Here is a 13,627-nt window from a genome sequence, read left to right on the forward strand (position 1 = left end):
CTTAATATTAAATTTAAAGAGAATCCTAAATTTATGATTCAGCTTGGAGCAGTGATCTCACTTGACTCAGACTGAGAATTGTTTCTGTTTCATAGGTTGAGTTCTATCGATATGAAGTATCATATCTGGAAGCTTGGAGTTGTGTTTACAGACAATGTAAGTACATTTAACAAGGACAGAAAGAACTTTTTGATCAGCAGAATCTAACAATAACATTCAGCCTGCAGCAGATAGCATTTTCTTAAACACTAGCTGTCTTTTTTTTTTTTGGCTATTTTCCTGCTCAAACCTCCCTGGAAAATTCTTGCAGAGCTGAACAACACCTATAGCGAGCTCCAAAAACGTCTGAGAAGGACGACAATCTGGAAAAAAACCCATCCAAGTGCTCGTCAGGGACATCCTTCTAAAGTGCCTAACATGGACGTCCTTCACTCACAAAAACAAAAAAGGACGTCCTTGACGAGCACTTGGACGTTTGCAGCTTTCTCCAAGTGAAGGGCTACTACTTATTTTAATCATTGCTTTAAAAGTTGAACGAAGGAGCTTAGATATGTCTCCCTTCCTCATCGCCAGCTGAAGCTCGTTGAGAGGACTAATGGACAATTGTGAGGCCCCCCACGGCCTGTCAGCCAATCACAGCACGTTTAGCTGACACCAGTGACAGCTAAACGCGCTGTGATTGGCTGAGAGAGACCTGGAGGAGGGGCTACCTTTCGGGCACCCTTGAGTTTGAAGAAAAGCCCGTCCTGCTCGTCAGGGACATCCTTTTTTTTTTTTTTTTGAGTGACGGACATCCATAAAGGACATCCTTGGCATGCGCTGGCTTGGAAGGAAATCGCATTCAAATGAGCTAGCAGTGAGCAGCTCATTTGCATGCGATTTCCTTGATGCATGCCTGTTTCTTACCGATTTGCTAAGGAATCGGTAAGGGAAGGGTAACATTTTTGTTAATGCATCTACCCCTTAGAGTACTGTGTACAATTTTGGAGACCACATCTTCAAAAAGTTATAAGCAGGGTGGAGTCAGTCCAGAGGATAGCTGCTAAAATGGTAAGTGGTCTTCATCATAAAGCGTATAGGGACAGACTTATAGATCTCAATGTGTATTGTTTCAAAGAAAGGCTGGAAAAGGGAGATAAGATAAAGGTTTTTAAATACTTCTGTGGCATCAATGCACAGGAAACAGGTCTCTTTCAGTTGAAAGGTAGCTCTGGAATGAAGGGGCATAGGATGAAAGTGAAAGGGAAAGATTCAGGAGTAGCCTAAAGAAATAGTTCTTCATGGAAAGGATGGTGAATTCATGGAATGGCCTTGTAGAAGTGGTGGAGATGAAGACTCTATCTGAATTCAAGAAAGCTTGGGCCAAGTACATAGAATCGCTAAGGGAGAGGAAGGGATAATGGATGGTATGGTTGAGAGGGTAGTAGTGGAATTCCCTGGACCAGATAGACGATGTTTGTCAGATTCTGTTAGCTTCCAGAAAATATTCCACTAGGTGGTCATATGGATTCAAAGGAAAGAGGTTTGCCATCTGGTGTGCGGATAAGGCCTTAGATCCCTTTTCCTGTCCTACACAAAAACTGCATGGTTCTGTACATCTATCAGAGTCAGGTCTCAAGACCAACTCCATTAGGATTCACATTGGTGGAATTGGAGTTTATGATCATTACATAGAAGGTAAACCCACCTCTGCTCAGCACTTAGTTATTCATTCGGGGCCTACGTTTATTGAAGCCTTCCATAAAGCTCACTACAGTGTCATGGGATCTCAACATCATATTAACCCAGCTGATGGAAGCTCCCTTTTGAGCCACTGAATAAATGTCATCTGAAGTACCTGAGCTGGTAGGTCCTGTTTTTGATGGTGGTCACTTAAGCTCGCAGGGTCAGTGAGCTTCAGGCCCTAATAGTTGATCCACCGTACACTAAGTTTTTTAACAACAGAGTGGAATTGCACACACTTCCTAAGTTCCTTCCTAAGGTAGGGTCAGCATTTCATTTTAACCAGTCAATTGTTCTGTCAACATTTTTTCCCAGGCTTCATACCCACAAAGATGAAAGTGCACTGCATACTTTGGGACTACAAGAGAGCCTCGACCTTCTGTCCAGAATGGACTAAAGCCTATAGAAAGTCTTGCCAACTTTTGGTTTCTTTTGACCCAATTGCCATCAACAATTGTCTAGCAGACTGCATTTCCTTTACTCATGCCTACTACTACTACTACTTATCATTTCTATAGCGCTACTAGATGTATGCAGCGCTGTACACTTGAACATGAAGAGACAGTCCCTGCTCAACAGAGCTTAAAATCTGGGCTTTCTCTAGAGCAGGGGTGTCCAACCTCAGCCCTTGCCACTCCAGGCCAGTTTTTCAGGATTTCCCTAATGAATATGCATGAGATCTAGTTGCAAACAATGGAGGCAGTTCATGCAAATCTCATGCATATTCATTAGGGAAATCCTGAAACTCCGACTGGATTGTGGCTCTTGAGGACCAAGGTTGGACACCCCTGCTCTGGAGGGTCATGTATTGGCTCATAATGTCAGAGCTATGGCTGCCTTGGTAGTCCACTGGAGTCAGTCTCCACAGAGATTTGCAGAACTGCAATACAGTCTTCAGTCCACACCTTCACATCTCACTACTGTTTGGAACAAGACAGCCAACACAACAGCCAGTTTGGTCAGATAGTCCTTCAGAATCTTCTTGGGGTCTAGAATCTACAGTGGGGGAAATAAGTATTTGATCCCTTGCTGATTTTGTAAGTTTGCCCACTGACAAAGACATGAGCAGCCCATAATTGAAGGGTAGGTTATTGGTAACAGTGAGAGATAGCACATCACAAATTAAATCCGGAAAATCACATTGTGGAAAGTATATGAATTTATTTGCATTCTGCAGAGGGAAATAAGTATTTAATCCCTCTGGCAAACAAGACCTAATACTTGGTGGCAAAACCCTTGTTGGCAAGCACAGCGGTCAGACGTCTTCTGTAGTTGATGATGAGGTTTGCACACATGTCAGGAGGAATTTTGGTCCACTCCTCTTTGCAGATCATCTCTAAATCATTAAGAGTTCTGGGCTGTCGCTTGGCAACTCGCAGCTTCAGCTCCCTCCATAAGTTTTCAATGGGATTAAGGTCTGGTGACTGGCTAGGCCACTCCATGACCCTAATGTGCTTCTTCCTGAGCCACTCCTTTGTTGCCTTGGCTGTATGTTTTGGGTCATTGTCGTGCTGGAAGACCCAGCCACGACCCATTTTTAAGGCCCTGGCGGAGGGAAGGAGGTTGTCACTCAGAATTGTACGGTACATGGCCCCATCCATTCTCCCATTGATGCGGTGAAGTAGTCCTGTGCCCTTAGCAGAGAAACACCCCCAAAACATAACATTTCCACCTCCATGCTTGACAGTGGGGACGGTGTTCTTTGGGTCATAGGCAGCATTTCTCTTCCTCCAAACACGGCGAGTTGAGTTCATGCCAAAGAGCTCAATTTTTGTCTCATCTGACCACAGCACCTTCTCCCAATCACTCTCGGCATCATCCAGGTGTTCACTGGCAAACTTCAGACGGGCCGTCACATGTGCCTTCCGGAGCAGGGGGACCTTGCGGGCACTGCAGGATTGCAATCCGTTATGTCGTAATGTGTTACCAATGGTTTTCGTGGTGACAGTGGTCCCAGCTGCCTTGAGATCATTGACAAGTTCCCCCCTTGTAGTTGTAGGCTGATTTCTAACCTTCCTCATGATCAAGGATACCCCACGAGGTGAGATTTTGCGTGGAGCCCCAGATCTTTGTCGATTGACAGTCATTTTGTACTTCTTCCATTTTCTTACTATGGCACCAACAGTTGTCTCCTTCTCGCCTAGCGTCTTACTGATGGTTTTGTAGCCCATTCCAGCCTTGTGCAGGTGTATGATCTTGTCCCTGACATCCTTAGACAGCTCCTTGCTCTTGGCCATTTTGTAGAGGTTAGAGTCTGACTGATTCACTGAGTCTGTGGACAGGTGTCTTTCATACAGGTGACCATTGCCGACAGCTGTCTGTCATGCAGGTAACGAGTTGATTTGGAGCATCTACCTGGTCTGTAGGGGCCAGATCTCTTACTGGTTGGTGGGGGATCAAATACTTATTTCCCTCTGCAGAATGCAAATAAATTCATATACTTTCCACAATGTGATTTTCCGGATTTAATTTGTGATGTGCTATCTCTCACTGTTACCAATAACCTACCCTTCAATTATGGGCTGCTCATGTCTTTGTCAGTGGGCAAACTTACAAAATCAGCAAGGGATCAAATACTTATTTCCCCCACTGTATCTCCATTCCCTCAAACCCATTTTTTTCAGGCTGCCTAAAAAATTAATTGTAAATAACAAATTGGTTGTAACTAATTTCAGAATTCTGTTGGCCGTGCCTGTTGTGGCCCTGTTATTGGTTTCTATATTTCTTTAAGGCAGGATATAAGAATATTCTATCCTACTTGTCCTTGGAGAAAACAAAGTCGATTACTAATAGCAGGTGCTCTGCGAAGGTAGCAGAATAAACATTCTTACATACTCACCCATCTAACCTTGGAGTTGAATTCTATCAGCTATATACTACAGTGACTTCCTGCCTGCCCATGTGAAGGCAGGAAGGCATGTACATGCATGGTGCAGCGTACTATAAAGTTGTGGTAAACAAGCTGGTGAGCATCCTAGCATAGGCTTCATTGGATTACATCACCCTGCTCTATGAATATTTATTCTAGACCTCCTGCTGTAGGTAAATAACTTTGTTATACCACCAGTACCCTCCAATACATCAGATTTGATATTTCCACAGTAAACCATAATATCAACAGAGCCATCTCACTTGTACCCCACAGGTAGGAACTACTCCATCCTCTTCAACTGCAGCAGTTGACACACAAAAAAAGGGATGTGTGAAGACAAGAGATGGAAATTATAATGATGACAACAACAGGGGCACTGAATTTCCCTCTGGCTAATAAATGATGCCTGTGCCAGTCCCAGCCAACGTTCTCATCTAAAGACACTGGGCAGTGTCAAGAAGTCGCTGGTGATAATCTGGTCCAAATGCACCTGCCAGTTCAAAATCCCGAGTTAAAATCTTGTCTGAAGATGCCTGTCTCTGCCATATCCTTTGTGAAAGTCTTTTCTAAAGCCATCTGGAGAAGAAAAGATACCTACCAATGTACACACATGAGGGATGTTCTGCTGGTATTTCATATTATCTACTTTGATATTCACTCTGACAGCCACAACGTTATTATTGAATTAATCAAGTAATACATAAGAAATTATGAGCTGACCTATTGGCTCAGGCTACATAAAAGAAGATGAGTTTCCAGTTTGATGGTATCAGCTGCCTTGAATGTTTCACAGAAGTGAAACATTCGAGGCAGTAGAGGGAAAAAAAGACAGCTATCACTACTGTAGTGACTTTTGTCAAAAGATTGATATGGAGAATAAGTTTCAGAGGATACTTCTTATGAGCTCCTCTGGCCTATGAGGACCATCTTCGACTCCTCCCTCTCCTTCTCTGCACATATTCAGCAGAATGCTAAAACCTGTCATTTCTTTCTTTATAATATCAGCAAAATTCGCCCTTTCCTTTCTGAGCACACTACCAGAACCCTCATCCACACTCTTATCACCTCTCACTTAGACTATTGCAACTTGCTTCTCATATGTCTACCACTTAGCCATCTCTCTCCTCTTCAATCTGTTCAAAATTCTGCTGCATGACTAATATTCCTTCAGTGTCGTTATGCTCATATTAGCCCTCTCCTCAAGTCACTTCACTGGCTTCCTATCCGTTTCCGCATACAGTTCAAACTCCTCTTATTGACCTATAACTGCATTCACTCTGCAGCTCCTCAGTACCTCTCCACTCTCATCTCTCCCTACATTCCTCCCCGGGAACTCTGTTCACTGGGTAAATCTCTCTTATCTGCACCCTTCTCCTCCACTGCTAACTCCAGAATCCATTCCTTTTATCTTGCTGCACCATATGCCTGGAATAGACTTCCTGAGCCGGTACTTCAAGCTGCATCTCTGGCCGTCTTCAAATCTAAGCTAAAAGCCCACCTTTTTGAAGCTGCTTTTAACTGTACTACTACTTAGCATTTCTATAGCGCTACTAGGGTTACGCAGTGCTGTACAAGTTAAAACATGGGGAAGGACAGTCCCTGCTCAAGAGAGCTTACAATCTAAAGGTAACAAACTATGTAGTCAGTGTAGTCAGTGTATCATGAATGGGGAAGGTGGTTAGGCGCCAAAAGCAAGGGAGAAGAGATGGGTTTTGAGTAAGGACTTAAAGATGGGCAGGGAGGGCGCCTGGCGTATGGGCTCGGGGAGTCTGTTCCAGGCATAAGGTGATGCGAGGCAGAAGGGACGGAGTCTGGAGTTAACGGTGGTGGAGAAGGGTACAGATAGGAGTGATTTGTCCTGAGAGCGGAGGTTACGGGTGGGGGACATAGGGGGAGAGGAGGGTAGAGAGGTAATGGGGGGCTGCAGATTGAGTGCATTTGAAGGTCATTAGGAGAAGCTTGAACTGAATATGGTAGTGAATCGGGAGCCAGTGAAGCGACTTGAGGAGAGGGGTGATATGAGAGTATCAGTTCACGCGGTAGATAAGACATGCAGCGGAATTTTGGACAGATTGAAGGGGGGATAGGTGGCTAAGCGGGAGACCAGCAAGGAGAAGGTTGCAATAGTCAAGACGAGAGGTAACGAGTGAGTGGACGAGGGTTCGGGTGGTCTGTTCAGAGAGGAATGGGCGGATTTTGCTAATATTATAGAGGAAGAAGCGACAGGTCTTAGCTGTCTGCTGGATATGGGCAGAGAAGGAGAGGGCGGAGTCGAAAATGACTCCGAGATTGCGGGCTGACGAGATGGGGAGGATGAGGGCGTTGTCAACAGAGACAGAGAGTGGGGGAAGAGGAGAGGAGGGTTTGGGTAGGAAGACAAGGAGCTCAGTCTTTGCCATGTTCAGTTTCAGATGACGGTTGGACATCCAGGCGGCGATATCTGAGAGGCAGGTCGAGACTTTGGCCTGGGTTTCGACTGTGATGTCGGGAGTGGAGAGGTAGAGCTGGGTGTCATCGGCATAGAGATGGTACTGGAAACCATGTGATGAGATCAGTGAGCCCAGGGAAGAGGTGTATATTGAGAAAAGAAGCGGTCCAAGGACAGATCCTTGGGGAACCCCAACAGAGAGCGGGACGGGGGTGGAAGAAGAGCCATTAGAAAATACTCTGAAGGTGCATTGGGAAAGATACGAGGAGAACCAGGAGAGGACGGGGCCCTGGAATCCAAATGAGGACAGTGTGTCAAGAAGTAAATTATGATTGACGGTGTCGAAGGCGGCAGATAAGTCGAGGAGGATAAGGATGGAGTAGTGACCTTTGGATTTGGCAAGGAACAGGTCATTGCAGACTTTGGAGAGAGCTGTTTCTGTTGAGTGTAGTGGGCGAAAGCCGGATTGAAGCGGATCAAGGATGGCCTGAGAGGAGAGGAAATCAAGGCAGCGGCTGTGGACAGCGCGTTCAAGTAATTTGGAGAGGAAGGGTAGAAGGGAGATGGGGCGGTAATTGGAGGGACAGGTGGGGTCAAGTGATGGTTTTTTAAGAAGTGGAGTGACTACAGCGTGCTTGAAGGTGTCAGGGACAGTAGCAGTGGAGAGAGAGAGGTGGAGGATGTGACAGATGGAGGGGTTAACTGTAGGACCCTTATTCACTTGTTCAGAACCCTTATTCTAGCATCCTCACTTTAATATTCCCTTATCTCTTGTTTGTTCTGTCTGTCTGTCCTAATTAGATTGTAAGCTCTGTCGAGCAGGGACTGTCTCTTCATGTTCAAGTGTACAGCGCTGTGTACGTCTAATAGTGCTTTAGAAATGATAAGTAGTAGTAGTAGTAGATCTTGCTTGGGTATGCTATTTGGGATAGATGAAGTTATAATTGATGACTAATTAAGAACTGTAGAATACTATTCCATCTTAGACATACAGGTCATGAGCAAATATCTTGTGATTGAAAAATTGAAGATAGTTACCCTGTGCACCTTATAAACAGAAGAGACTGGCTGCCTTCCCTGGATTTGAAGGAAGCCTAATAGAGGCAGACTGACAGAGGTCTGGGCCACAGGGCAATAAGAGTCACAATTTTAAATTAAGCTAACACAGCATTTGTGGCTTATGTTTCAAAGAGGACGGCTAGCAAGTACAACCTTCAACTTCTTTTAAACTAATAAACCCCTTAACTTCCCTTATTCGCGAGCCCATTTCCCATATTTGTGACTGTCTCTGTGAAAGGTGACTAAAATAGCAGATTCAAAATGTTCAGAACATCCATTTTTCCATTTCATAGGTCCATAAGCAGTCTATAAATGTTATACGTTTGAACTTCTGTAACTTTATTATTTTTTTCACAAAACTACTACTAGTACTAATCATTTGTATAGTGCTACTAGATGTACACAGGGCTGTACACATTATATGCAGGTGCTCTCTCTGTCCCTAAAGGGTCCACATCTAAGTTTTTGTAGGATGGGGTTTGGACTGTTGTTTTACAAATTGTTTGCTCTAACAGAATTCATTATCTCAGAGATGGTCACATTTGCAAGTACTGTTTAAAGCATGGTCTGTTTACACATCTATGTCCTGCTATTCTCATACCCCCTGATAATCAGCCGGTGGTGCTGACTTCAGATATTTAATGCTGAGCCATTTCCAGTGACCTGCATTGAATATCCAGGGAATTTGTGGCTGGCTCTAACTAAGGGGCCTGTTTACTAAGGTGCGGGAGGGCTAACAAGCGGGTAGCGTGTGACAAATTGGCACTACCACCAGGCTAACGCATGCGCCTGGAGGTAATTCTTAGTTTGGTGTGTGCCGAATCCCACAGTAGAAAGTAATTTTTTAGTTTCTACCAGGGGTGTAGCCAGACTTCAGCGGGAGGGGGCCAGAGCCCGAGGTGAGGGGGCACATTTTAGCCCCCCCCCCCGCCGCAGACCCCCGCCACCTTTGACCCCCTGGTGCCCCTCCCCTTTCGACGCCCCCTTCCCACCGCCACCAGCCCTACCCCGAGTCCGCTGCCATCAGGTACTTGTGCAGGCGGGGGTCCCCCAACCCCCACCAGCCGAAGTCCTCCTCAGCCGGTCTCCAGGCCAGCGCGTTGCTGCAGCTGATGTGGAAGCCTAGGATTCTGTTTCTTCTGTGTGAGTCGTCCTGACGTCCTGCAGACTTTGCATTATTGTAACTAGAGGTTCCAGAAGTAGGTTAAAAGGGTCAGCACAAGGTCTTATAAAAGCACTTTATGGAAAGAGAGCCTGTTTGGGTTTACTACGACAAAGGATGTGAAAAGTTACAGTGGGGGAAATAAGTATTTGATCCCTTGCTGATTTTGTAAGTTTGCCCACTGACAAAGACATGAGCAGCCCATAATTGAAGGGTAGGTTATTGGTAACAGTGAGAGATAGCACATCACAAATTAAATCCGGAAAATCACATTGTGGAAAGTATATGAATTTATTTGCATTCTGCAGAGGGAAATAAGTATTTAATCCCTCTGGCAAACAAGACCTAATACTTGGTGGCAAAACCCTTGTTGGCAAGCACAGCGGTCAGACGTCTTCTGTAGTTGATGATGAGGTTTGCACACATGTCAGGAGGAATTTTGGTCCACTCCTCTTTGCAGATCATCTCTAAATCATTAAGAGTTCTGGGCTGTCGCTTGGCAACTCGCAGCTTCAGCTCCCTCCATAAGTTTTCAATGGGATTAAGGTCTGGTGACTGGCTAGGCCACTCCATGACCCTAATGTGCTTCTTCCTGAGCCACTCCTTTGTTGCCTTGGCTGTATGTTTTGGGTCATTGTCGTGCTGGAAGACCCAGCCACGACCCATTTTTAAGGCCCTGGCGGAGGGAAGGAGGTTGTCACTCAGAATTGTACGGTACATGGCCCCATCCATTCTCCCATTGATGCGGTGAAGTAGTCCTGTGCCCTTAGCAGAGAAACACCCCCAAAACATAACATTTCCACCTCCATGCTTGACAGTGGGGACGGTGTTCTTTGGGTCATAGGCAGCATTTCTCTTCCTCCAAACACGGCGAGTTGAGTTCATGCCAAAGAGCTCAATTTTTGTCTCATCTGACCACAGCACCTTCTCCCAATCACTCTCGGCATCATCCAGGTGTTCACTGGCAAACTTCAGACGGGCCGTCACATGTGCCTTCCGGAGCAGGGGGACCTTGCGGGCACTGCAGGATTGCAATCCGTTATGTCGTAATGTGTTACCAATGGTTTTCGTGGTGACAGTGGTCCCAGCTGCCTTGAGATCATTGACAAGTTCCCCCCTTGTAGTTGTAGGCTGATTTCTAACCTTCCTCGTGATCAAGGATACCCCACGAGGTGAGATTTTGCGTGGAGCCCCAGATCTTTGTCGATTGACAGTCATTTTGTACTTCTTCCATTTTCTTACTATGGCACCAACAGTTGTCTCCTTCTCGCCCAGCGTCTTACTGATGGTTTTGTAGCCCATTCCAGCCTTGTGCAGGTGTATGATCTTGTCCCTGACATCCTTAGACAGCTCCTTGCTCTTGGCCATTTTGTAGAGGTTAGAGTCTGACTGATTCACTGAGTCTGTGGACAGGTGTCTTTCATACAGGTGACCATTGCCGACAGCTGTCTGTCATGCAGGTAACGAGTTGATTTGGAGCATCTACCTGGTCTGTAGGGGCCAGATCTCTTACTGGTTGGTGGGGGATCAAATACTTATTTCCCTCTGCAGAATGCAAATAAATTCATATACTTTCCACAATGTGATTTTCCGGATTTAATTTGTGATGTGCTATCTCTCACTGTTACCAATAACCTACCCTTCAATTATGGGCTGCTCATGTCTTTGTCAGTGGGCAAACTTACAAAATCAGCAAGGGATCAAATACTTATTTCCCCCACTGTATGTAGCCAAGACCTTTTGGTTTCTTATTTGTAATTAATTGTTCTTTCATACTGAAAATATAGAGTATGTTGTGTAAATCAATGAAAAACTCCTACTTTAATGCATTTTGAACTGTGTTTTTTTTAGACAGCATAATGTGAGAAATGTACAAGGAAGTAAAGACTTTTACAAGGTAGATTCATTTAGAAGTAACAAGCTGAATCCTCTATAGCCTTTTCTGGAGAAATTAAGAATGAAATATGTAGCTGTTCCTGTCTCTGGGCATTAGTAAGAATGTACCTTACATAAAGGATACTGTTTATGGGAATCATTTTTGTTTGATGAATTTGTGGTGAAATCCCACATGATTTGTTTAGTGACATTAGATGGTGCAGTGAGAAAACGTTCGTGATGTAACCACATCCGAAGACTTCTCTCACTTTTTTTAGGCAGAGTGGCAAGTTTTATCTGTGAAACATATTTCAATTAATTTAGAGATGTGCATTCATTTGAAACAACATTTTCCATGTTGGTTTTTGGGGTTTTTTTGTTTTCAAAAGGACAAGAAAAAACAAATTACAGATTTTTTTCTATGTTGTAGTGTGCAGTGTTTGCGAAGAGTATGCATTAATGAGAAATAGTGTGCTTTTTCAGAAGTGTGTGCATTCTTCCCTATTAATGCGCATATGCATACATTGGTGACTTTTCACTAGGCTGAGTGGCCTGCACTATGAATAGCACATGGGTTTCCTACGCGTTGAGACCACTTGTAGCGTGGCTGTAAAATGGCCTCTTTTCCTATTTCCCCCATTAATGATTGCACGTTAATTTCCAAGTTAGCACGTGGCAATCAGCGAGGAAGCCCTTACGACTCTTGTTTTCTAGGCGGTAAGGGCTTCTGCGCTAACCACACACTAAGCAGTGCGTGGCAATGCAGCTGCACTAACCAGTTAGCACTGGACATGCCTACTCTCTGTTCCCAAACACGCCCCAGTGCTAAAAAACATGGGAAGTGCACGCAGATGGCAAAACTACAGCGGGCTCAGCATGACCCTCGGTAAGCATTCGTTAGTGCTTACCACAGCTTAATAAAAGGACCTCATTATTTGCATATTTATATATATATTTATATACACTGTTGGAAAAGAATGTACTCTCTTCTGAATAGATGCACGAGATTTCCTAATAGTGCACACTTTCATAAATAGAGTGTGCTATTTCCCCAGAATGCACACTATTCACTAATGCTGTACAATATTTTGGAAGAGTGGGCACTTTTTAAGAAGAGTGTGCAGTACTAATGAAATTGCTTCCCAAACAAACAAAAAAATTTAAACCTTGTACAAAATGAAAATTCTCAGGAACACGAGAAACTAAACAAAATAAAAATTTTGGGGCTTCACATCCCTGTTTGTTGCATTAATAAATACTTGCCTAATTATGTTCTATGTAAAGTGACTGGATGCTCCAACCTTACTCTTTTCTGCAGTCCTTCTTGTATCTGGCTTGGTACACCACCATGTCCATCCTTGGTCATTATAACAACTTCTTCTTTGCTGCTCACTTGCTCGATATTGCTATGGGATTCAAGACCCTGCGGACCATATTGTCTTCTGTGACTCACAATGGCAAACAGGTGAGAGCAGTATTCTTGAAAAGATTACTATAGGCAGAAAATGGGACAGGAACATACTTTGCAGTTGATATTCTCAGTCAACTGCAACAGCCTTGATAGATATGCTGTGTATATTGCATATATATTTCTACAGAGACCTGGAGAATGGTTCAACACAGCATAAACCTGTCATACCTTGTAACCTCCATTACAGCAGTGCATGTGGATAAGATTCAGACCCTATCCTCTGCAAAGCTCAAGTATTGTTCAGGGCCAGAACTTTACACAGCTAAAGCAGTGTCCAGTTCTTTTAGTTGAGTGGCTTCTCCTTGTTCCTTTGCAGTTGGCGCTGACTGTTGGTCTTTTGGCTGTAGTTGTATACCTATATACTGTGGTAGCCTTCAACTTCTTCCGCAAGTTTTACAACAAGAGTGAAGATGATCAAGATCCAGACATGAAATGCGATGACATGATGACTGTAAGTAATGCTACTCCTCAGACATATTGATTTGAGAACCATTAAGAGGCACAATTAAGACATATTGAATGCTATCCCCTAAAGACTGTAATTTGAAATTCTTAAAACTACAAATTTACAGCAGGCTATTCAACAAGCAAGGCACCAAGCACCTCTAGATAATGCATTTTTAGAATGTTTACTGGTATTCTCAGGAGTAAATATAGGGCACGCTTTGGGACACAAAACAAAATAAAACAAATATTGAGGAGAAGTGGAAAAGAAGAAGCACAACGGAGCTGACAGTTGAATGTCGGATAGTAGAAAATTATTAGTGAAAAATCTATTAGAGTTTTTTGAAGATGAAAACAAACATGACAGTATACGCAAGTTGGTCAATGTAGTATATCTGGAATTTCAGAAGGCATTCCTTATTGTTCCTCCAGACCAGTCCAGACACTTGGGTTTATGCTTTCCTGCCAGCAGGTGGAGACTGAGAACTAGTGAATCATGATATCACTCTATATAGTATTCTGTGCAGCCTATAAACAGTCAGTATGTCTCAGTTTCCAGCAGGTGGTAGTGAGATATTCTGTACTATCTCATCA

The 13,627-nt window shown here is 44.0% G+C and overlaps 1 protein-coding gene across 1 annotated transcript in view; it reads left to right on the forward strand.

Annotated features, from left to right (window-relative positions):
• Positions 1-13,627, forward strand: part of RYR3 (ryanodine receptor 3) — a 743,078-nt gene that overhangs the window by 687,654 nt on the left and 41,797 nt on the right. The window contains 3 exon segments of the mRNA XM_030213678.1: positions 96-156; positions 12,437-12,583; positions 12,906-13,040. Coding sequence (XP_030069538.1) covers positions 96-156; positions 12,437-12,583; positions 12,906-13,040 — 343 coding nt within the window.

Source organism: Microcaecilia unicolor, chromosome 9, assembly GCF_901765095.1.
Source record: "Microcaecilia unicolor chromosome 9, aMicUni1.1, whole genome shotgun sequence".
In the NCBI taxonomy this organism is placed as follows: Eukaryota; Metazoa; Chordata; class Amphibia; order Gymnophiona; family Siphonopidae; genus Microcaecilia; species Microcaecilia unicolor.